We start from the raw sequence: 26,096 nt of genomic DNA on the forward strand, positions 1-26,096 counted from the left end.
TTGCGTGACCTTGAAAAAAAGGAATTTCAACTACAGTTTCCTTCTTGCGCTTTTTCTCACTTTCCACATTATCGGAGATCACTGCACAATTGATCTTCAGTGTCAAACAAGCCATTGATGTAGTACAAATACATAATAATAATAATAATCTTCATCCAAGTAATAATAACCTCTCTTCCCCCTCTCTCCTTTTACCTTGCCCTCCTCTCCAGACATACTTTACAGTAGACAAAAATAAACCATGAAGAGGGCTTGAAATGTGTTGATTGGCTGTTAATAACTTGTAGTGGGTTTAATTACTGTAACTTCCACATCCTGTATTTTGTTATATTTTCCTTCTCTGGTGAAGTAACATGACATGAATTTCAGTAGGAGTGCAATAGTCCCACATAAGCTCCATCAACATTGTTCCTAGGTTCTAACATGCCGAGTCTCTGTGCCAGCAGTGCCTACCTTTCTGCAACCCAATCTCCAAAGCATAATCCTATTTGTAAAAAGTCTTTCAAAAGGACAAAAGTCATGGGATGTTAAAAGCACTGTTAAAAACAGGACAGTGGCCTCAACTTCTGTGCTGGTGCAAAATTTCTTGGCTTAATTCATTTAAAAATGTATAAAATAGCAAGAAACCAGGAAACTGTGAGAAAATATCTTTTGTCTAGGATCAAAAATCATCCTTCATATTTGGCTTCAGTCTATTAACAGACAGGACTATCATGTGTCTGTGTTTTCTTTTTATTTCTGTGTGGATGTATTTTTCTCTCCTGCCTTCAAAGTTATGCGTGGGCAGATTTTTTTGGCTGAGGCAGCCTATGTCCAGGTTGTTTTCAATCTCATCAGGGGCTGGATCCTAGAATCTATTCCTTAGCAAAGAATCAAATGAAGGACTGGGCCTAGCCCCTGTGGCACAAACAGGAGAGCATCGCACATGGCTGACCAGGAGACTGGCAAGGGGTAATGGTAGGGTTTGTAAAAACCCAGCAAGGACCCACAGGGCTGTGAGGTGGTGGGCATGGGGCAGTCAAGAGCTGGAGAGAAGCTCACAGAGCTCACCTGTGCTTTGCAAGTGACAGACAGTCTGGGGAGCTGAGGGTGTTGGAGGCGGGGGTTCAGCTGAGGAGAAGCTTTGGGGGAAGGAGAAGGTGCAGAGGACTGGGGGTCAGAGAAAACTGGGGTCTCAGAAAATACCAGGACCCAGAGCCGTGGGCAAGGGAGGGCAGCTGAAACGTGAGGTGGGGTAGGAGTCCACGCTGAACAGCTGTCAGCCAGGTCAAGCAGAGGACACCTCTGGGAAGAAGGGCAAGAAGTTGTGAAGGGAGGCGCAAGCCTGGCAAGGCAGGCTGGCAGCATGCATCACAAAGGGTTCTGCGCAACAAAGGCATCAATGTGAACTCTCCTGACCAGCACCTGCGGTGGGAAACGCACACAGGACAGCTCCCACTCTATTTTGCAGAGCTCACTCTCATTCTCCCCATCTCAGCTGCACCGTCACTTTTTGCTTTATGGAGCAATATAGGGCTTTTATAGGCAAATAAAAAATCAGGAAAGGGCAAGGTCCATTTAGTGTTGCTACAGTAGTTTGATAAGTTTGATACTCTGACACGCAGTGTATATGGACTGCCGCTGAACTCATCTTGCTGGCTGGAGTTCTCCAGGTAAAAAGACTTTTTTATGTATGAAAACGGGGCTTCTGACCTAAAACCTTTAACAATTCTAGCAGGTATACAGAGCCAATTCAGATTTCTGCTTCTATGAGTTAATCCCCTGGCACTAATGACTAAGGTCTGTAATTTATGCAGCAAAATGTCCCAACTCCCTCTTTGTGACGTCTTCTTGCTGAGGCTTCAGGGCTCTGGGATGTTTTATTTTTTTTTTAAATTCGATAATCCTATTTAACCCTCCTGCAAATGGGACCCCAGGGAGAGCTTTTTAGTTACACACTATTAGTCTTATAAGCAGCATTATTAAACCATCCATTAGCTGAGGTTTTTTAAACTTCTTTATTAATAGCAATAGAAGTTTTTGTATGAAGAATAGAGGATGGCATTATATTAAATGGATGCAGACTCTAATAATAACATTTCCTACTTGTGAGCAGAATTAAGAAATGAGCTTTCTTGTGTGAGATGTTGTCTAAAATCTGCCACTCCTTTCCCCCCTCATCCACTCCCCTCTTTGTTTTTTTCTCTCTGAAGCATGAATCAGAGCTACACTGGATTCTGAGAGAGAAGAAAGGTCACAGAGCAGGGCCAGCCCTGAGACCCAGAGATCTCTGGCTAGATTGCTGTCTCCCTGCGTAAAGTTTAGGATTGTGCTTCCCTGTCAGAGGCAGCTGGTAGAAGGATCACGGCTCAGTCCAGCCAGCTGCTCTTGGCATTTGAGGCCACAGACCAGGAGAGAGGCCGTGGTTGTTGCTGAATAAATTGATGAGCTATTGCTGCGGCTGGGGGCAGAAGGGAGATGAGGTGCTAGAAAGGAGCCTAATGGGATGTGTGAGGACTCTGAGAGTCTGGTGCTTATAGAAGTGTTGGGAAAGTCAGGGTGAGAGCAGGCACCTGCCTGTTTCAGCCTCACCAGCTCCAGGGGAGAGTGCGAGAAACAGAACAAGCACTGGACAGTATTTCTCCCTGCTTCATCTTCAGTAGCTGACTCTGTTAGCCTAAGCTGGTGGCTGTACACAAACCACTCAATTCACATGACACTTTTTTTTCCATAAATTTGACTAATTGCCTTTTGCACCCATTTATGCTCTTATTTTCAACGATATCCCATAATAACGCATTCCTCAATTCCTCACTGAGTGAAAAGGTACTTTCACTTATTTTTAAACCCATTGCCTGATAACTCATCGTTATGAGACATACTGAGCAGTCACTGCTTATTCACTTCCTCCCTGTCACTCTTGATTCCTTTTGTTCTCAGGGTATTGTATTTGACAAGGCTGTATTTTAGATCTTGTTCTGAATTTACCACAAACCTAATGTTTAAAGCTCTGAAGTTGTGAAGTGGAGCTGAATGCACTTCATATTTGCCTGCTCTCTTGGGACTATTGTGCTGCCATCCCTATTCCTGGCAGGCTGGTTCATTTACATTTTAAAACCTGGGATTTAGAATGGATATGTAAATGAACCTTCCACTTGGTATAGTAATTCCTGCTACTAAGTTTTAAATTAAAATCCTGATCATAAATTTAGAAGTGAAGATATAAACTGTATTCCCGGACAACTTGTACCAAAAGGATCGTAAGTTAACAGTTTGATTTGAGAAAACTGAGATAAATGTTCAGTCAAAATCAATCAGCAGTATTCTTTCTTTCTATTGAAGGTTCAGAAGCTTCTGTTAGTTTTGACTGGCCTTTTCAAACAATGATTCGCCTTTTCAAACTTACTTTCATTATTCTGCAACAAGAAAAAAGAGGAAATTTGAGAGCATATTCTTGCTAGGAGACCTGGCTTCCCCTGCAAGCTCCACCGACAGCCCTGTTCTCAATAGTGAGTTCATTCTGTTTCAGGAAGCAATATAAGCAAATTACTTTTGCTTATGAACATGCTAAAAGGAGTGTACATTCATCTTTTTACCACATAGAATTTTTAAATGAAGAAAAATGTGCATAAAGGCATTGCACATTTCCCTGGTATCAACAGATCCACAATCTTTCACCCTGTGGCCATCTTCCTCTTCTTTATCTTACAAAAGCAAAATAAAATCCATGTAATATTCCAGAGAATAATAGCATTTTCCTTTATTTTGTTTAAAAATATATACTGTAAGTTAAAAAAAATAGATTATATACATATATACACACATTGGCAACACATATAAAATGGCACTTTCTGTATTAAGAATAATCACAGGTTATTTGAAGAACTATTATCCCATAGTGTCTACAGACATTTATTGACAGCAAAACTATCAAGAACAATGGCTATCACCCACATCAGACTAACATTTTCTTTATACATCTACAATTGTTCTAGGACTTCTCCAGAGAATTTAATAGACTGGCTTGTGTCTCATACTAATGTGCAAAATACCATTTGCTACATCCTCTTCCTAGGAGGGGAAAAGAAATCCAACCCCCTTACTCTCCATTGTCTTGTCTTTTCATGGGTAATTTTCATAGCTACAACACAAACTGAACAAAACAGGACAGCTTTATATTCCTATTTAATTCAGCTGTCCATAACTGAACGAGCTATTAGCTGATGAAGCAAGATCACTGCATTTAGCTGGGAAAATGGTATTATCACCTCCAGTTCTAAATAATAGTCTTTATTATTTAGTAGATCATTTTTGGCTTGATCACTTACGGAGTCCAGAAGTACTTTAGGAATAAGTCTTTAGAGTCAACTCAACACAAGAAAATAGAGTTGCTCCTTTGGAGCTGCTTAGTGTTTGCTTCTTATAGAGCTAAGGCTTACAGGAAGAATTTATGAAAATCAGCAATTTTTCACCAAAAAAAAAAAAAAAGGACTTGAAAGACACACTTGCCCACCTCTCCCCATTTTTCTGGCCTCAGTAGGAAGGATGGCTGATGCTTCCTCCCCTTTTCTTCCCTGGACAATTTCACAAAGAACGCCTCTCAACCTGCAGCTTGCTCTTGGCGTCTGACCAGCTGCCTGGAGACTTGCTTGGGGAGTAGCCCTTTACTTATATTTTAAAAGAAACTTCATTTTCCCTCCATAACCCTCTGCTTTTGGAAAAAAAATGCAAGTGAAACACAAGAAACTGAGATCTTCCCTAAACCCAACGGGAGGATTGGACCTTATGTGGGGAATAATTTGCCTTTTCTCTCCTGTCTTGACTTATTAATTCAGAAATACATAATCACATTGTGCCATTAAATGGCATGGGGCTGAGATGCCTCTCTGCACTGCAACAACAGGAATGGCTTCCACCTTTATTGAAAAAAAACCACATTTCTAGCACAAACGACAGCTATATTTTCCTTGCTGCTGCCTACTGTGGAAGTTGGCTGCCTCATTCAGCTGTAGCCAGACCCTAAGGAACCATTTTTCCAGCTTTCATGGGTAGGTGGAATTGTAAAGCAATTGGTGTGCTCACAAGTTTTTCGTTTACTCAAGAAATGTATCTATTCAGAGGTTAGAAAGATGGTGAAAGGTTTTTTTTTTTTCTTTTTTCTGCCTACACATACAGAGGGAAATGGAACTGGCTGACATAGCACTTTTCCCCAGGCTACAGAAAGAAATTGGGAAACCTGGAAACCAAGGGTCATTTAAGGCAAGGACCAGGGGCTGGTATTTTTCCTTGTCTCCTCCCGAGGAGCTGTTAATCTCATCCGGCTTCACAGAAACCCAAGAAGGTATGTGTGCAGGCTCATGGGAAAGCTGTTCTCTCTTGACAGGGTGGGAGGAAAGGAGAAAAGGTCAAGAACAGAGCGTGTTTACTAGAGCCATGTGCTCCTCACTATGCACTGCTGCCGAGTGCAGCTGCTTCCACTCTCAGCTGGCATTTTGTGGTTTTCACTACTAGAGCACTAAATAAAATATGGGGTTTTAATACCTTATTTTTTTTAATCTATCCGGTGTAGGCTGCTAAAGTAAACAGAATATTGCACGAGTGCACATTTCATTCATATGAGCAGAAGCTTAAAGCACAAAACGAGGAGCGCAATTAGCAACTAAAGCCCACAGTCAAAGACCCTGGGGTACGGCACAACTATGGAGAGATACAAATTTCCTTTTAAAGAAATATACCAGTTGCATAATTCTGCAAGCTAAGGAGAACACTGACTCACTAAGTCAATATTTGCTAAATCTGCTGGGCCAAATTCAACTCTCATTCAAGACAAGAAAAAACTTTGCTCTTGTTTCACATGCATGAAAGGGCTGAGCCATGAGAACAGCAGGCCGCAGCCTCTGTCCCCTGAGCACTTCTCTTCTCCAGCTCCTGGTCACTGACCACCTCCTTAGGATGGACTGTCCTTCAGCCTCGAAGGCTTTGGGCAGCTTGCCCTTCGTATTTGGTGGAATCACACAATGAGGAGTGAGTGCTGCTGGTAGCTTTTCCCCCTCTTGTGACTAGTTGTAATAATAGGAAAATACAGGACTGAACTAAGATATCACTTTCTTTTTCAATAGGGCATGGTGTAAACACAAAGTTACTAAAGGTTAAAAAATTAAGATGTGCAAAAAATAGATGGCACCAGAGACCTGTCTTCAGAAGCAGGAGTAAGCTGAGTTGCTTAGCTGTTGCAGCCAGGTTAACGAAACAGGAGGAAAAAAAAAAAAAAAAAAAAAGAAGAAAAATTTTTAAAAGTGGGGGAAAAAGGAGAATTAATTGGGCTTTTAAGTAAGGGAGTATGACCTGCCAGGATGCATGAAAATCAGATGAAAATCAGCTGGTGAGAGAACATGGTGAAACAGAACGATTTGCTCCGTGATCTGCTTTGGTATTTCAGCTCTTAGGGAGGAAAAAAAAAGTATTTCCCTGCAGTTATAAGCAGGGATTTGGTATGTGACCTGTTGCACCACGGCAAAATCATGTTCAGGTTTCAGAGTGTCAGCTATGAGCAGGGGCTAAGGTGAAAGCAGCAGCAGTCTGGGAAACCTAAAAAAAGTGTCCCTGGGAGTATGCAGTGGTACATTGTAAGTATTGTTTTAAATAATTTATTTCAATTTAATGTCTATTTTTAATATTATAATTTTAATATTTGAATTTATCATTTTACTTTTAAAGAAGCCTATTTTAGAAGGAACCACTACACACCTTTTCCTTATGCAGCAGCACAAAAGAGAAAGACAACAGATATTTTCTCCCCTTTTGAGGGCAAGCAGGAGGGAACAGCTGGTCTCTGCACAGAAGTACAGATAACAAGAGAATGTTATTTTAGATTTTCTCTACAGCTCTTTTTAAAACCGCACAGGGCAAGATACAAAATAGATGCTAGCAGCTGAAAGAACGGGGAGCTCTGATAATCTGACTCCTTTTTCTCCACCTTTCGTTGATCAGCAAAAACAGTTACTATTCAGTGGGCTGAATTCCTCATTCTGTTGCAAACCAGGAGCAAGTCCACGGAAGCCAGGTAGCGTGCATGCATGCTAATTCATTCATGCCCTGGTGCTGAAGGGTCTTTTGGTGAATGAGCTTGCCCATGACTGGAGCAAGTGCTCTTTCCTGAGCTATGCGTGCTTTGGGAAAGCTTAATGAAAGTAGAAAAGAAAGCAGGTGAAGAGACAGAGGAGGGGAAGAAAAATGTTTCCACGTTAAATCACAAGACCTCCTTCCTTGGAAGAGATCAGCTAAGGCAACAGTGGCAGCACAGGTTCTGGACTGGAATGATACTAATTTGTGGTGCTCCTGAAAGAATTTGGCTTTGTCTTGTCAACTGCAAGTGCTGACAGAATGCCAGTTTTCTTTTCGACTGGTTCTCATGGGTACATGCTGAGATCTCAGAATGAATGCTGATCAAAGGGGCTCAGAACGGCTTTAACCTTAACTAAACTAAAATATATATTTAGAATCTTATGTTAAAAAATAACATAAAATTTGTTAGGCTGTAGCTATTATTCAGCCTGTATTTATAAAAAGCTACTCAGTAATTTAAAGATTTTCACTTACAGTATCTAAACAGGGTTCTTTTTAGAACATATGACTAATGATAATTAATTACTCCATAAATAAATGAATCTAAAAAGCACCTCAATGTTAACTTTTTTTTTCAGAAAATACTAGCTATTACCTGTATTCTTCATACAGTAAAGTAGAAGAAAATTGTCAACAGAAGTGGGTATGAACTGTCTACAGCCCTTGTACCTACAAATTCCTTATTTACCTATTTAAATAACAACAGCATAGGAATAAGCAAATGATCAGAGGGATGGATAATGTACACTAAGAAGGCTTCCTGAATTCTCCTGAATTTCCACTCAGGAGAATCTAGACATATTTGCTGGAATTTTTATTTTTATTTTTTTTTAAAAAAAAAAAAGACAGACACAAACCCTGTTGAGTTACATCAACAAATCAAGCAGAACCAATCACCTTTGACCATTAAATTGCCTGTCTCTCTTCCTGTCTTCAAAAAAGACATCAGAAGCTGTTTTGGAAGGACTGAGCAGCACACACCTACTTTTCCAGGTGTAAATAACTGTTGAATTCCTGGGGTTTTTTTAGAATAAGAGAGTAATTTTGCCCCAGTTAAGAATGAAAGAATCCTAAAGTTTTTTTTTCTAGGCTAACCTGCACCCATTGACTTAGAGTTGAGGGTTTTGGGCACCAGTTAAAATAATGTATTAAATATTTAGATTTTAATACCGCACTGAAAACAATGTAAACCTAGGCCCCACAGGCTGAACTCATTGATTCTGTTGTTTTTAAAACCGATCGCTACCTAGAAGTCAGTGCAATCAGAAATAGCTCCTTTAAGAAACTACCCTATAGAATTCAAGTCATTTTTGTGGACCTCACTAGTTTAATCCCCTACTCTTTTCTTATTTACTCAGTAGCCGTTAGCAAGCTCTGGTGATCTGTAGCTGAGAACCGTGGGGCTAGACCCAACATCAGTTCACGTAAAACAATCTGCATTCTGTCCTGCTCTGCAAGCATCACTGAAACACAGATATCAGCAGTACAGTTTCCCAAGAGATTTTTCTAAAAACATATCTTGGTAGTCTATTCTTCTTCCTCCATTTTGGAGAAAGCACTTGCCCTTAACACCTCCATGCAGTTCACAAGAATCAACGTTCCGGTTAACTCTCGCCAGTGTTTTGTTACTGGGTTTTTCATTTTATCCAAGGCTGATTGCAGGTCTTGTAAGACATCCCTGTAACTGTCTCCATAATGGGCAGCCCACGTGTAGAGAAAGTCATATGCAGGTTTCCACATCATCTGAAAATAAAGGGGAAAAAGTAAAAAGGTTTAGTTGCAGAAATTGAATTATTGAGCAAAAAAAAATAGCTACATTTTTCCAATGGTAGAAAAGTAATAGAAAATAAAAAAGGAAATAAGTGTTTGATCCCTAGCCATGCTGAAATGCTTTATCTTAAAAGACATGCTGACATAAAAACTCCAGTTACCTTTTGTACTTCATTTCTATTAAACTCTCAAATTCTTAGAGGGGTAAATAATGGAAAGAAATTCTTCATTCAGACATTTATCATCAAGTTGAAATATATCCCTATCTAAAAGAATGAATCAAAGAACAGGGGTGGAAGGAAAACACTTTTCCCTTTCTTCATTTTCGCAATGCATACACCCAACAGCAGTTTCCCTGTTCAGAATTTGACTGTGCTTTTGATGTTTAATGCCTCCCTTTGTCTCATTAATCAACATCCCACTGTCCCCCTACTTAGTCTGGAACTTTTAAATATGCTTCTTATGCTTCTTATCTTTACAAAAATATTTTCTGGTAACAGCAGCAGGAAGATGATCTATCTATACAATCTCTGTTTAAAAAAAAAAAAAAAAAAAAAAAAGGAAAAAAATCCCAAACATTCCAGAAGTTGGAAACTCAAAAGCTTTTATAATTACATTTTTAAAATCAGGACATGCAATTTTAAAAGTGTCCTGCAAGAAATAAAGGAAATTAAAAGACAAGTTACCAGTGCTCCTTATTTCAAACTAAAATCTGTTTATTTTATGCTAAACTAACATGGAGCACATCCTTAGCAGGTGTAATTTGTCATTAGTCTAGTGGCATTAATTAAGCTATTACAGCAAGTAATACCAAGTTGGACTTATTTCTTTCAAAGTGCTGATATCCACAGTAAGTTTGCTCAGTTTACAAACAAAAAGATTGCCTTCCCAGCTGCTGCTTTTCCAAGCTTAACCTAGATTACCCACTTTCTAGTTTCCTACCCCTCATGAGCAATAAAGGTTTTGGAAAGAACAATTGAGTTAGCAATTGCAGGGATGATACACAAAGCCATAAAAAACCCACCTCACTTTCCTAAAATGGACTGGCATTTGCTATTTTAACAGAAACATACTTATATGTAGTAACAAAAGCACATGGACTGATGTGTGCACATTTATATATATATAGGTATAGGTATATATACACACATACACAGAAGTGATCAGGAAATCCAGATTTTTTTTTAACATCTTTTTCTCTTTTAATGGAAAAGCAGTTTTCATGGTTCTGAAGGATAATTCAGGAGGAAATTGGTTATTTCCTCAATATAATCTTATTAATTTACAAATAATATGCAACATAAAGCTCTACTTCCTTGATTTTAGCTCTATTTACTTGATCTCTCGAGGAACTGAGTAGAAGGAGAATTTCTTTGCTTGTAGTTCTGAGCTTTTCCCCACATTTCTCTAAACATCTCCCTCAGTTTCTGATGCCTTTCTCCCCATCTCTAAATGGAAAAGCCCATCAAACTCTTATCCCCAGTAGCATGTCTCACAGTCTGATTAGTTTGGCTTCTGCCTTCACTTTAAGCCATTAAATGTGCCTATGCTTTCAGTGAAGTTTCGCATTTTAGGTATACAGGAGGGAAGGGTATAATCATTTACCCAAAATAAATGGTGCCTACTTCTCACTTTAAGCAAGTCTATCTTAAATCATAACCATAGGTTACAAAAGGAAAAAAGAAAAGTAATTTAGTGGTAGGTGAGAAGGAGAGTGATGAATTCTTTGCTTTTATTAGACAGCCTGTGTTAAAAAAAAATAAGTTTTTAATGTACTACTGTAAATACTACCTGTTACAACAGATATTAGAACATATTTTAATGAACTAAATCAGCTCACGACTGTTGTATTTATGTGGAGACCAGAAAGTTTCTGTATTCCTATTTTTAGCTTGATAACCAAGGTAGCCAACAAAAGAAGTTGGGATGTCCTGATATTCTGCTGCTGGCTACGCGTTTTCTCTGTCTCCTGCTTCCTTTCCTTACATTCCTGTTAGACCAGGATATTTGAAGAATTGGGGTACAGCCTTCTGTCTTCACTAGAATTTGACAAGACAGTGAATATGAAAAGATGCTATGCTTTGACTTATGGTGAAGGTCAGTCTGACACTGTGCAATCAGTGAATTGGTTGAAATGTGCCTAAAATACAAACCCTGGTTTCCTCTACTCTGTCACAACTGTTGCTTTTTTTTTTTTTTTTTCCTGGGACAAAAGAAAAGATAAAAAAAAAGCAGGGATGGGATCAAAAGCTTTATAAACTGGTCATCAGAGATGCTTGATTAACTCAGCAATAACCTACACACTCACCACACTGAACTAACACTGCAAACCAGGCTTCTAAGGCACATCCTTCTCCACATCCACATACTCTAATGTAATACGTGAACTGAATTGCATTTGACATTCCTGAATTATATCAAAGTAGGTTTTTAGGCAAAATATTAAATCACTGCAGCATCCTGGGCAAGTCTCGTCTCTCCAGCATGCATGAGTTTTCCCTCTGCTCCCACTGACCCTGCTGAGTAGGTAATGATGATACCTACATCTTCTGTAAAATGGTTTGGAATTTACTGATGAAAAGCACTTCAAAATCTAGGCACCAATTGTATGTACCTCAAGTTGCCTCTGTGATCACCTGGGAAAAGATTTCTCCTGCTAAGAAAAATACTAAGTTTAAAAGTAGAAACATTTTTCAACTAATCAATCCTCTTAATGGCAGAACGGTCCTTGATGGGTAAGAAATCAGTTAATGTTTTCAGATAATCCTCAGTAATTAGACAAAAATTATTACTCTTCCATCTTTGTTTGGCTTCCTATTTTCATACCAACAACTACTATTAATGAGAATACTTTTCCATTAGAAAACTCCAGGCCAGGATTTAATCGGGGTTCTGTTATACCTTCTAAGTAAATATGACTATTAGCAATCATTCTCAAATTAGTCAGACTAATGCAAACCTTGTAACAATGTTGGGGGCATCCCCAGGCAGGTATGAATTTATACTGCATTAACTACATTCATTTTGCATCCATGCTGAACACCATACAGAAAACTTTATAAACAGAGTATTGCTTTCTCTATGTAGAGGTTCAAATTCACCAGAGCACTGAGAAGTTCAGAGGCTAGAAGAAAGCACTGAAGTTCAGTAGAAAGTACTGAAATTTAAGGTTAGATTCACAGGACAAAGAGGATGTTGGGTGTCCACATGAGAAAGCAGTGCTAGAAACCTGGTGTTCTTTGAACTCACACCTTTGTGGACAAGCACTGTTGCAAGGCTCACACGAAACCAATAAATTCCCCATAGGCCCATCCCAAGCCTTGAGAAACTACATAAAAATAAAGCAAATTTTTGATCTTTCTTTGCTTGTTGAATGTTCTCTAAAAAAAAAAAAAAAAAAAAATCCACAAAAAAATGGCTCAAATAGGAAAGCAAGATCAGAGGAAGAGGGGGTGTTTGCAAAAGCAATTTTTGTAATTTTGCAGAAAAGTGTGAAACCTTGTAAGTGAATGTGTGGAGTTTTGGTCAAATATTCATAATTACAGCAGAAATATCTTGATAGCTGTCACCAGGCAGATAAAACTGAGGTGAAAGATTCACTGGATTCAGACTGTGGAAAAGAGGATGTGTTTGGCAAGAAACAGAAAGAATCAGCTACAAGGAAAGAAAAAGGAAGAAAAAAATATATTTAGTAGTTGTGAACTTGTGAATGGGAAAATACAATTCCTTTGGTACTGAGAGGTGAAAGAGAAGGAATTCAGGCTGGATCATGTGCACTGTCTGCAATATTCAGAGGATGATAGTTCAGGTAGAGGGAAAGTTGAGCCTGAATATAAGCGATCCAGGCAGAAAGGTCAGCTTGAACATCATTCAGCAATGCTTATAAAAGAATGTTGAGGGTAAAACCCAGTCTGGGAACTATAAGTCATTGACACATATCTCTGTGGGAAACAGTGGATCTACTGCATGCCTCGGTGGTAAAGTAAGAGTAGAGAAATGCAAGAAGCAACATGGCTGCCCAGGCAAAGGTGCGTCAGGAGCACAGACTGACCCTCAGCTCAGAGGTGTGGACTAGGGCCCACCCTAAGTCTTGTGACATATCTGACATTGCATAGATGCCATGGGTACCTCTGGGCACCTCAAATGGCACTAGAGATATAATTAGGCATCTAAATTGCTCCTTAGATGTGTACACACTAAAATACATCTGAGAGGACAACTTGACTTTTATTTAGAACTTGTACTTCTGTGAAGTGCTTTACAAAGGAGGATAAATAGCATGATCTACCTAACAAACTGTGAAATTAAAACATGGATTTGTCATGTTCATATAATAGGACAGAAGTGGAATTTGTGTCAGATCTTCCCACCTTTTATCGTGCTACTTAAGCTAAATGACAAATACTACACAAGTACAGAAGATAAAAGTGTCAATGCTAGAGGTAAGCTTCCTTTCAATGGAAAACGCAAAAGCTATACTGGGGATGATTTGAAGTGGCTCCTGCAAGGACTGGATGGTCTTTGTCACTATGTCTGAAATGACAGCAGAGGAGTGAGTAAGATTAACAAGTGGACAGGACAATAAGTAGGGACTGAAAGTGGCCCTTGGAGGGAGAGTAAAGAGTTGAAGCTCAAGACAGAGACCAGAACCTCCACAGCAAAGTAATTTGGCACAATAACACAACAACCGGCCTCCAAGGAATGTCTAAGATAATTGCAAGCAAAAGCTGGTGAGAAATCCTCACATTGAGGGGCTTACAAATTAAATAAGGAGACCAAACTGCAAAAGTGAAGCAGCACACAGAGCCAGAAAGAAAGAAATGTCCCTGGCTGTGTTTGTGCAGAGGAGCAAGTGTGCACACACCATTACACCAGAGCCTCACCTCCAGAGCTACCACTCCATTTTTCCCTTGGTGTGGTACTTCGTAAGCCCCAATTTGCTGCTTTGTGAGTCGGGCTAGCTTCTCCGCAAGCTCCCGCCAGTATTTGCCAAGCTTGACAGCTGAAGTCAAAATGATGGTGTCCTGGGTAAGACGTGCCACTAATCCCTGGCAATCTATTTTCAAAAGTGCCTGCAACAATAATTTTTATTAGTATTGCTTTACCAGTAATTACAAACAGAACATTGTAATTTGTATTTATAGCACTATTCTGCATTTCTAAGCAGACAGGAAGGCTTTTTATCTGTTTTGTATGCTTACAAATATGTAACTTTTTTCCCTACAGAAAGGTGTTGGCAAGAGTTTCATAGGAAAACTGCCCACAAGCTTAAGAAAAAATTAAGCTGGCATTCAGCTGTTTCAGCATTCCAGTGTCACATAGATCCTGCCAAACTTACAGATCCTAAAGGAAAAATATGCTTCTCCTACAAAAATATTTCAGACATTAAATTTAGCTTCTTAAAAGTACGACATGAAACTCAAAAATGAAGTTAAAGAACTATTATACTAAGGTGTGGTCCTTCGTCTAGTTCTTTTCCGGAAAATCACTTATGTTAGCCAGCACCTTTTGATTTATCCCTTCCACAGAACTGATAATTTGCTGAGCATTAAGTAGAAATGCAAGCATAAAACTCTTCCCTCCCCCAAACCAAATGAGCTTTTAATAACAAACAAATTAAAATGGTTCCAGGAGTGAAACCCTGAAATGCAGATATGTTGCATTCTCCTTTCTTTATTTGTTTGGATAAGAGCTAATGAGAAAAATAATTGTTGCTTTTTCTTCTCCTGAAATAAACAGCAAAATGTTCCACTGAAAATGTTTACTTTTTCAGTGAAAGGTCAAGAACAAAATTCAGAAGTTTTCCTTGCTTTTTAGATTTTTTAATAAAATATCAAGCATTTCTGCAGAAATTAGAACTTTGTGTGATTTAATTGTAAAACATTTTTCCATAAAAATACTCATTGCAAACAGTAGAACTTTCGGTAGGCACAGTAGTGAGAAGCCAACTAGAGTGTACAGTACCAAATCCCCCTATACTTTGGCAAAGTAGAGACAAAGTTGTTCAGTTTGCCTTTGCTTTCATAATCAAGAACCCTATTAAACATAAAAATAGGATATTAACTATAAGAAATAACTAGTAAATTCTACCCCGAAGTGACATAGATGATACCTAGCTTTACAAAGACAGGGACCTGCATTGACACTTTGAGGCTCAAAATCATACACATATCAACAGAAAGGGACATCTTGTTAATCTCATTATGCCCCACCTTTTGCCTGTTCTGTAATGAACTCTGTTTCACTATATTGAATTAAAAGTTTGGATCATCTTCGCCTTTAACTCTCCCCTCCCCTTTTTGTACAGAGACACGGCCGACTAAACGTTACTTCATACCTGCTCAGTTTTGTTCCACACAGTTTAATGCAGTCTTAAAGAGTTGTAATTGGCCACTGCTATCAAAATTTTCTGAATCCTGCTGAAATTGTTCTCAGCACTTCAAAGGGGATAGACTAGTTATGAGTTGTAAACCCTGTTAAGGTTTACAATTCAGGATAGTCAAAAGGCTTTAGATGAAAAGGTACAATGTGGATTTTTAAACACTCATTTTTGTAATAGCTTATTTTCATATAAGAAATTTAATTCCCTTCTGTTCCTAAATAGGCTGGTAGACTTTTCAATTAGAGCCAAGGACAGTATAGAGTAATCATTAATGCCAAATTAATTTGCACACAAATCTGTAAGTAAATTAAGATGGTTAACAATGCAGCGTATTACCTGGAAGTATTTAGAATAAAACCCCTTTTGATTCACTTGCAAGAGTACTGAATCACATAGAAGCTGTGCAGTGACTTACAAATAAGACCCATGAAAATATGTACTGAAATATTTACCACATTGTCCTTAGCTCACTACAACATTGTCTATGAAGTTATCACATGTGGATAGAAAATCTTGTCTTCAACATGTGGGTCAGGATTTCCTTTCTCTAAAAATATGAAGCAAGCTTAGACATGCACCTTAGAGTACACAAAAGATGAAACTATTTCAATCATGGCCATTTGAAAACAAAAAAAATCAACTCAGTCAACCTACTAAATGAGCAAGGCTCCTGGAACATTTACAGAACATTGTTTAGAATTAGTTCATCAGAGTATTGTTCTTCATGAGAGTCTGGCTGTATTCTCAATCTATAGGTATCTACCACTTTTAGTAGTATGTTCAGGTTTGTAAAGATTCCCACAAGGGTCCACGACCATGTTTTCTCGTTCACAAATTGTTATTGAGAAGTTTATTGGCAATGCATGCCCAATAACAAGTTAGTTCATGCAATACTTACAACAATGAGCTCATAGAGAAATAGTCTTTTTTTTTTGTTAGCATGGCAGTCTTCCTTCATCCTCTTCACAACATGCGCAACTCTCTCTGATTCTTTATCAGCATGTTCCTCATTAAAGTCATCCAAAGACATATGTGAATATCCTAGCACCTCAGCCAAAGCTCTCCAGTCATAAACACTCTCTGATACTGAAGAGAGAACTACTGAGTAGATGTAAGTCAGTTTTTTGAATGGCAACGCAATTTGTTCAACAAGATTCCTGGTTGTTAGCTCACTATCAGCAATGTCCATAGCTTGTTCTTTGGAAATCACTTTTATATTTTTGCAATGTACGAGACCTATCTTTTTTCTGAGAACTCCTACATACCACTCTTTTATTTTTGTTTGTCCAATGGCCTTTACTTTGTCTTCCCCAAGAAGTGCTATTGTGTCCCCTTTAAAGTATTCTAGCAAGTAGTCAATCTTATTTTGACGTAACACAGTTTTCAAAGCCACTCCGTAAGTATTAACACTCAAAGTTTTATCTTGAAACTTTGGATATTTAACTGTTGGTATTAAAAGCAAAGGCGCAGACTTAACTGCTTTGCGGTTTTGTAAGCGTTTGGGCCTACTAATAATTCCACTTAATTTTGGAGCTGGATCAGGAGTTGTAACATGGAACTGCATTACTTGACTACTTTTTAAGACTTTAATCTGAACGAGGAAAACAAAGAAATGCATCTCCCTACATCCAAGCATGGAAAACAGGAATTGTTGACGGACCATTTCACCAGTTTTTAGCTCCTCCTCTTTAATATTTTTGCTTTGGTCTTCCATCTTCACTTCAAAATCTGGATCACAGGATACCAAAGAAATGTTTAGATCTTGCGGCTTTTCAAGCAGAAATGTATGTTTTCCCCACAGCTGAAACACAACAGGAGGCATACTTTTGCCTCCTTTTTTTATATCACAAATTGTGAGTTTTCCTGGAATGTAGTTGTGACCAAAGACTGTAAAAACAGCTGTAAAAGATGGATGAATATATTTGGGACCATAAATTCCAACTGAGACCATTCTATGAACATAGTCCCAGATATTAGTTGCTGGAGGCTGGATTTTGTTTGCTTGTACGGCAATCACTGCATACATCACGTGACTTAGGTCCGTTAACTTCACTTGTATGGTATCTTGATATGTGTAGCAATTCTCTAGCTTCTTAAAAGGCCCTTCTTTATTGAGACTAAGAAAACACACAATATCACTCATAACTTGGCTGAGTGGATCATTCTTCACTTTAGCGGCGACTTTCACCTCTAGGTAAATGGCTTCCCTTGTGTTGAGGTTGCTCAATGTAAGTTCTATCAGAGGACTTACAGTGCTAGACAGCTCATTGTTAAAGGATGATGGAGGGTTAAGGATAGCCTTTAAACCAACTTCTTGGAATTCCCCAGGTAATACATGACCCACGGGGACATGAATGTTGATATCTGAGTCAGGTAGTTGTACTGAACCCCCTTCATGACTCAGTTTACAAACTACATGAATATCTGTAGCTTGTGTTTGTGCCCATCCAGGACTATGGCTCATAGCTTCTAAATCTAGGCAAGACCGGGTGAGTTGTCGGTGACTCAGCCAAGCCATCTTGTAGGCTTCACGATCATTTTGAAGCCATGTCACATCTGAGGTTATCGTTTTTTGAGCTGTTGTCTTGCGAGGATTAAATCTTCTATTATCAACAATATCCAGGAAGTCAGAGACACTCTTGGATCGTCCAGATCTTCTTGCTGAAGTCCTTCTTAGAAGACAATCAATATCTAGCTCATCACCTGAGGAATCCAAAGAATCCCTGTTGCTAGAAACTTTAGAGAACAAATAGGGTTTTTCTTTTAAGACTGAAAAGTATTTATTATTTTCATTTCTATTCGAAGCAGCTATGTCATGTACAAAAGGGTTGGAGGCTGACAGTTCATTCCAGAAAGGATTAGTCTTGGAAACAGCATGAGCATGTTTGAATACATGAGGCCAGTCAATATCCAAATCTGATTTATTTTCATTGACATCTGTTTAAAAGAAAAAAAAAAAAAAACAGAAGTATTTCCTAAAGCACAAGGACTTGAAACATTCCATTCATTTCCAACTGATAGTCTGTTAAGCTAACAGGCAACTAAATTTATCCTCCTAAACTACATATAGTCCATTTATGTATTTCTCCTTCAGGTTTTTACATATAGATAATTTACTTTTTTCTCCTTCAAGTTTTTAAAGAGTGTAAATATTGATTTCCAAGTAGCATTAAGAATCCTTGTTAATAGAAAGAGTGCTAATAAATTAGTGCTGAAGGATGTAAAGCATCTTCTGCCAGGTGCTGATCATTATCAACTCCTATGACTATTAATTGGCATTGAGTATGCTAACATCCTGTAAGGTTTAAACCCCTACATTTCAGTAATCTTTGGCCTTTTACAAAATGCCATGGATTTCTTTCCTTTGGATCTAACTCTCTGCAAAGACTGAACAACTACTTTTTCATTTTTCAAACACTGTAGGCAGTACAGCTAAATGCATTATTCAGGATTCCTTTTCATGCTAGCAAACGTGCATTTAATTGATAATAGCACTATTACAATTTATCTCAGTGTGTGTAGAATTTGTTATACTAGCTTTCCATTTAAATTTATTGGTGTAATTTATGAGGTCTTGTACAATTTGAAATTTGGAGACAAATGTTTTTGTGACTAGTAATTTTTCAGAGATTCCACTTAAATAGACAAATAAGGGTGTATAAGTGATACTTAGATATACTTTCTAATAAAAATACTCATTATTAAGAGTTATTTATTATCTATTTGTTCTGAAGACAAGATGTCCTTATATTTTATATTAATAACTCTTCACAGAAGATGGTTTATAAGTTAAGACTCACACTTCTTGCAACAGAGTATCTGGAGCTCTTTGTGGTAAGAGTTTATATTACTTCAGTTTGCCATTATTTTCATATATAAAGAGGTTATACCATCCCTTCTTTGTACATCCTTGTAAAGAATTTTAGTTTTAGAGTGAAAATTCAGCATTTCTATTCTTTCAGCATAAGTATATCCTTCATTATTACACTTTACATAGTACCTTCCAACTCCAAGGTTACTAATTATTGCTCAATTGCAAGAATGACAGGGCATTCAGCCACAAAAATTTAAAAAAAAAAAAAAGTTAGTACTTTTCTTTTTGTTTCATTTGTCATCAATTATGACAAAAAAAAAAAATCAAAACCATGAAGTTTTTCCACAGTTCCAGAAAAATCCCAATTTGGAAGAATCAAAGTGGAATTTGCCTGCTTCTAGCATTGTCTTGACAAGAGCCTTCCAGGTGAGCTGCCGAGGGGAGTGAACCCAGAGGCAGCCTTCTCCCCCTTAGGCAGCCAGCCTTGGCCAGGGCCACCAGAAAGGGCTGGGCTACTCAAGCACCAACTGAGTAGTTTTGTTTCTAGCTGCAGGCCAAGTTTTCCTTGCACTTGATGCTGTTACAGCCAAGAAAGACTTGGAGGTAGTGGTGGACAAAAAGCTGGACATAAGCCATAAACATGCCCAGATGATTAATCGCATCCTGGGCTGCATCAAAAGAAGCATGGCCAGCAGGTCGAGGGAGGTGATTCTGCCCCTCTACTCTGGTCTCGTGAGACCCCACCTGAAGTACTGAGTCCAGCTTTGGAGCCCCTAAGACAAGAAGGACATGGGCTAGTTGGAGTGGGTCCAGAGGAGGTCCGCAAAAATAATCAGAGGGCTGAAGCACATCTTCTATAAGGACAGGCTGAGAGAGTTGGGGCTGTTCAGCCTGGAAAAGAGAAGGCTCTGGGGAGACCTGATAGCGGTCTCCCAGTACCTAAGGGGGGCCTATAAGAAAGATGGGGAGAAACTTTTTAGCGGGGCCCGTAGCGATAGGACAAGGGGTAATGGTTTTAAGCTAAAAGAGGGTAGATTAGGCTAGACATAAGGAAAATATTGGTGAAACACTGGAATAGGTTGCCCAGAGAGGTGGTACATGCCCCATCCCTGGAAACATTCAAGGCCAAGTTGGACAGGGCTCCGAGCAACCTCATCTGGTTGAAGGTGTCCCTGCTCCTTGCAGTGGGGCTGGACTAGATGGCCTTAAAAGGTCCCTTCCAACTCTATTTTATGATTCTGTGATTACTGTCTATTAAGAAACAAATTAAGTAATCACAAAAGAAACATGAGGTTGTTTGCTTGTTTGTTTCATCATCCTAAAGGGCATGTTTCTACAGGAAAAGTCTGAGCAGAAAACTCTGAGTCTGAGTCATTAGGCTGGACGCTTTCTCATGCCAAAGTAACAGCATCAATTACTGGGGTGCAGAAGGTTAGTGAAGAATTTCTGCTCCCCAGTTCACACAGCAAGTAGCAGGCTCACCGTTACTCACACCTGCTACTGGACAAAAAGCTAAACCAATGCTTATCTTGTGAAGGGGAATGTTTTCTTAACTTTTGGATTAAAATAGCAATAAGATTAAATCAACTTTGCTGAGACTCCAGTTTTAAACTGGGCTAACTTCAAAATAACCTTGCCTTCCTGGTTGTTAAACCCCTAAATTATAGTAGTTTGGCTAAGAACTCCCTCTCCTCTTCCCCATCTCGACTCCAATAACCATAGCCTAAATAGCATTTATTCATGTAAGGTTAATGATTCCAGCTCTTCCTCCCAACCTGCCTGACCCAGGTTTGCTATGTCAGGGGACAGAGGAAATCTCCTTTATGCCAACAAGTTCCTCCTAGGGGACCTTGTGACAATCTCTTGTGTTCTGACTCCAGGGACATCTATGACTGCCTGAGTAGAGCAAAACTCAAGCAATTTTAAAAAATTATTTTTTTTAATGGCCTACAGAGGTTTACAAAGTAGTTATGGGTCTTGACATTACTGAGAGTTTTTTTCTGAAATACAGACTTTAGGTGGACAGTCCTAGTACAGAAAACTGTAGAAGAGACATACTGTAGCTGGCTGAAGGTGTCCGGTCATCCACATCGATCAAAGTGCCCTCTGACCTGCTCCGTGGAATCTCTCCGCTGGTTAGGGAATCTGTTCCACTACTGGAAGTGTACTCCTCCTAGGAAACAGTTGAACATGTAAAACATTAGCAAGTGTGCAATTTTAAAAAGGGGAAACTGATGAAGAATAATTCAGCTTTGCTCCTGTGATATGACACAAATGAAAAAAAAGTGAAGTTATGGTTTATGAGTAAATTTATGGAGTCTGCCCAAGAGTGTCACAATCCTTACTGTCTAATTTGCAGCAAACCCACCAGATTCTACCGCTGCAGTACAGTACATTACCCCAGCCTATAGTGAGGTCCAATAACTCACATAATTAAACGTCTTGCAATTGGAACTGAAACAGTTGTACAATAACTGCCATTCAGAAGCTCTTGAATAAAACTGTTTTTAAAAAAATAAGCATCCTCATTCCTGTTTTCAGATGAGTTTGACTAGAATCATTAAAGGGCAAGAGTAGATCTATTCCTTCCTTTGCCAATTAATATAAAATATTTCCAACCTTTTCTGCTTTACTATCCTTCTTTGCTCTTCCTTGAGTGAACATCAAGTCAGATTTTCCTTTTAGTTTGTTCAAGAAACACTTAAAGTACCCTTCTGCAGAGGCCACGCCAGCATACCAGCAGCCCAAGAGAGGACATTCAGGTCTCTCTTCTTCCTTGTTCTGGCTACAAGAAGTTCTGTTTGGCTTTGACACAGCTTGCACGTGGCCTGAGCCACACGCGAGCTGTAAACCAGATGCTGTGGCTGAAAGAGAGTTAGCAGCATACGTATCACAAGGGCAGGGCAGGAAGGGTGTTGCTCTGAGGCTGGCAACGGGAGAATGAACCTCTCGAGGTACCACTGCTTAATGCTATTTTCAGCTGCTCAGAGAAAAAAGGAGTTGCAGGTCTTCAAAGGAGCATTGGGTGTCTTACGTGCCAAAGTTACTGTGTTACTGAAACAGAAAATGGAGGAAATACAATCTTCTAGATCTTTTTGTCCAGGAGAGCTCATTAAATTAGCACTATAAACCAAAAGATCATTTAGTGTCTTTCCCAGAATCCTCTCACTAATCCTATACATAGTGGAGTATAAATGCTGATGGGCAATAGATACATGAAGACACATGGTTAAAAAGAAAAGAAAGGAAAAAAAAAAGGGGGGGGGGGGGAAGAAGAAAAAAAAAAAGAAAGAGAGAAAAGGTAAAAAAATCCAGAAGTTTTGTTGAGTCCATCCATAGGATACAATAGTCATCTGTGTTCAGGAGTCTAAAATATTGCAGCCTGTTACTTCTGCACTGGCAATTATAGCCTAAGCAGATCTTATTTTATCATGTTTAAAATGAAGGAAAAAAAAAAAAAAAAAAAAAAAGAAGATGCTGGCTTTACTGTGGCTGTAAGAAAAAGGAATTTTCAGTTACAGTTCTAATAGGTGAATTATGGGAAAAAGGAAGCATAGCTTATATCAAAGCATTACTGAATAGAAACTGGAAGTTGGCTGTCTGATTCTATTGCAAAATGCAATGGTTTAAGACATTCTTTTTTTCCACTGCAAATGTAAATTGGTATTTTTCGTTCTTCCCAGATGAGCTACCTTCAGCTAATGGCAATCTGTTCAGTTGCTGATTTGCACTCAGGCAGGATGCAAGGCTGAGGTCAGGCTAAGCGGGACAGTAACCCAGCCGCACTGCTGTTACAGGGCTGTAAGGACTTTCAGGTTTCTCTGTTACCAGAAATCTCAGGTGGTGGCCTTGGAAGTCATGATTTCAGATGGTAGTGAAAGCTAGCCTCCAAGACCAATACTTTGTGGCTTCTGCTATTAATGCCCCACCAGGATTAAACTAGAAATGAAAATATGCCCTTAATCCCAACACTGTAGTTCCAAGATCTGACATCCCACACCTGTATAAAAATATCACTGTTCCTCCCATCTCTAATAAGAGACAGTATATTTGAAAACGTGTACTGATTCCTTCAAAAGGAAACAAGTTTTGCTTTCCTGGTGCATCTCAAAATGTCGAAAAACTGAACACACTGTATGAACATGTAAAATTTTTGTCTCGGGCTTCTACTTTCAGGGACTGGGGAGGTTTAATCACCAGTGTAAGGTATCCATAGTGTAAAATTTCAATAAGTGTACAAAAAAGAAAGTCTACTTTTTTTCAATACCAGCATATTTGTTGCCAGCACTGATCTCTGATGACTTGTTGATCAATTGACTTATTAATCTAAGAACCATTCTTTAAATAGTTTAAAAAACCACAATTATTTCAGTAACTGTGTGAAGTGGGAGGCAGTAGGTAAGGATGAGGAGAGAGCACAAGAGTACAAGTAGAGGCACAGGGGCTAAAATAGGAAGCCTTGGGCGAAGGAAGAGTGAGAGAAAGGAAAACAATCTCTTTACACAGTGGGAGTATATTGACAGAGACATGACAACAAGAATGCATATGGAAGTTTTATGAACGCTAAAAATTTCTGCAAATAGAGTAAGCCATTTCCTAAAAGTTCCCTCTGGGAACTCCTTAAAACCTTCACCACTAGCCTGGCACAAAGACAGAAAAGGCATATACTGAAAAGGAAAACCACTTTCAAAAATAAGTCATGTCCCTCCCTGCTCCAGAAGCATTCCTTGGTATGTGAGCATGATGAGGGAGCCCTTGTGATTTAGGCATGTCTTCAGGCCAGCCAAGAAGAGGATAAGAGAAGGGAGGAAATATAAACATTCCTGGGCAAAACATGACCACGTTTGGTCAGCATGTCAAGGGATGTGGGAAACGCGGGAGAAAAGCTGTACACATGCAATCGGGTACTGGGCAATATGCCTTCCGAACAGTTACATGATCTGACAGCGGGGCTGGGACCCATCTCTCCTGTGTTCCAGCCTTAGTGCTGGGAATGCATAAATCCCCAGTGCCTTTGTGTGAGACTAGGAAAATAAGAAATGCTCCCCCTTTTCCATGGGTATATTCTGTGATAAAATAGCACCCCAAATGAAACTTTTGATGGGATAACCCTATTAATTACGAACTTACCTGGACAAATCCAGAAGAACGATCATCCACAAGAGAAGAGAGATCAACGCATATGGGATATAAAGCCATGCTGATCAGTGGCGAAGGGGAAAAGGTATTAAACCCTTTTGCTGCAAAAAGAGGGAATTATGTATAGGAAGAATCAGAGGCTAAGCTTTTAATTTGCTGCAGCTGCCAAGTAAGAAAGATGTAAACTGACAAGTGTTTAACGGTGCAAAGAATTATTTGACTGATGGTATGTCAGCTCACAGTGTGAAGTGAGCAGGGAATGAAGACGTGAAGAGGTTGGAAAGAGATCAGCTCTGGAGGTGATCAGTGAGTGAACCTGAGTGACTGCTGAGAGATGTGGCATTTTCCTGTATGAGGGCAAGAAAGAGTAGAAAGAGTTTGCCAGGTGCACTATGCTGTTCAAGCCTGGAGTGCATTGCTTGACCCACAAGAGCAGGGGACTCAGGACCCAGAGTCCTGCTGGCAGGCACATTGCAGCCTTGCTGTGGAAGAAAAACACGTTAGAGGAAGAAGAAAGTCTCAGGTAGAAAGTTCAATTTTACAGAAGTCAGGAGACAGATTTGCTGCAAATAGCATTTTTTTTCTGCATGTGATGCCTCCAGAAATCTCTTCCAGGTCTTTTAAAATTCAAGTGCATTTTCCCCCACCCCCCGCACTCTCTCTACCAAAGAAAACATGTCCTACTGTGCTTAAAAATAGTGGTAAGGAAGAAAATTTTAAAAGCCCAAAAGCAAACACTTCCCCACTGCCTTTGCCCTCAAAAATGAGAAAGAACACATTCCTCTGTGTTTTTAAACTATCAACATCCCAGAGCAAAACACTAGCAATTTGCCTTTCATTCAACCTTCAAAACAGGTTGTGTTAAGAGCAGAGCTCTCCTGCGGCAGTGTCTCCCCATGGACTCCTACATGTCCCTTACACAGATAGTGCTACTCAGCCATACCATTATGCACAATGATTCATGGCCTTTGTATCCAGAGGATAAAGTTTATGCATTTGCAGAGACAGGACAAGCAATGGAAGTGGGTGATGGAGATGTGCCTCATTCCTCAGGCTCACTTTTTGCTGTCATGGGGAAAAATTACTTGCTAGTTATATAGGTTGGGTTGTTAGATGTACTTTACAAGTTTATTTCTGAAAAAGAAGCAAAGTATATTCATCAGAACTTTTTGACCAAATACTAAGTATACTGAATTATTTAAATTCTATTAAATAGAGATAAGAAAAAGAATTCTAAAGAGAAAGCAATACACAGAAGAGGGATGGTTTCAGAAGGCGCTACGCATCACGATCAAATCTAAAACACTGTCTGTTCTCAGCAGATTGACATGTTTCTAGCTAAATATTGGTTACATTGGTCATATTTTAACAGTCCCTCAGCACTTGTGACCTGAAACAGCTTTATGCAGCTCAGAGTTTGGTGAGAGGCTGTTGGGCCTGAGTTTACCGATCTTTGATTACAGGGCTGAACTGGGGTACTGTAGCTAATGGTAGAACAGGATAGCAAATGAAACCTTCAGTTGAAATCATAAAGCCTTTGACTTATTTTGTTAGTCTGGTGCATGTAAGGCAGTAAAGGAAATGCAGCTGTATCTCATTTTGAATAGAGACAGAAATGGCTTTTAATGTTCAACCTCAAGAGATCTCAACTCTTACCTTACTAATATTTGGCAGCAACCTTAATGCTTTAGTATGAGCCTATTACTTGTCACTTTGCCTATAGTGACAGAAAAGCATTTTCAATTGATATGTCTACTACTTTACTCTGTTTTTAAATAGTTGCCAAGTCTGGTACCTACTTTTCCAATGTTCTGAAAATTTATCACCCTGTGGGAACTGCAGAGTCATTCACACTCCTCCCTGAATCCAAGGTTTAAGCTTTCTGCA

At 39.1% G+C, this 26,096-nt stretch overlaps 1 protein-coding gene across 1 annotated transcript; it reads right to left on the reverse strand.

The window, feature by feature from the left end:
* Nucleotides 1-3,714: 3,714 nt before the first annotated feature.
* MACC1 (MET transcriptional regulator MACC1) lies at nucleotides 3,715-24,269 on the reverse strand. The gene is made up of 5 exons (XM_010122692.2): nucleotides 24,201-24,269; nucleotides 21,129-21,243; nucleotides 16,155-18,193; nucleotides 13,758-13,946; nucleotides 3,715-8,847 (listed from the first exon to the last, which is right to left on the reverse strand). The coding sequence occupies exons 1-5, from the start codon at nucleotides 24,267-24,269 to the stop codon at nucleotides 8,632-8,634; spliced, it is 2,628 nt and encodes an 875-aa protein (XP_010120994.1). The 3' UTR covers nucleotides 3,715-8,631.
* Nucleotides 24,270-26,096: the final 1,827 nt, after the last annotated feature.

The sequence above is a fragment of the Chlamydotis macqueenii genome, chromosome 2, assembly GCF_036417535.1.
Source record: "Chlamydotis macqueenii isolate bChlMac1 chromosome 2, bChlMac1.mat, whole genome shotgun sequence".
Taxonomy (NCBI): Eukaryota; Metazoa; Chordata; class Aves; order Otidiformes; family Otididae; genus Chlamydotis; species Chlamydotis macqueenii.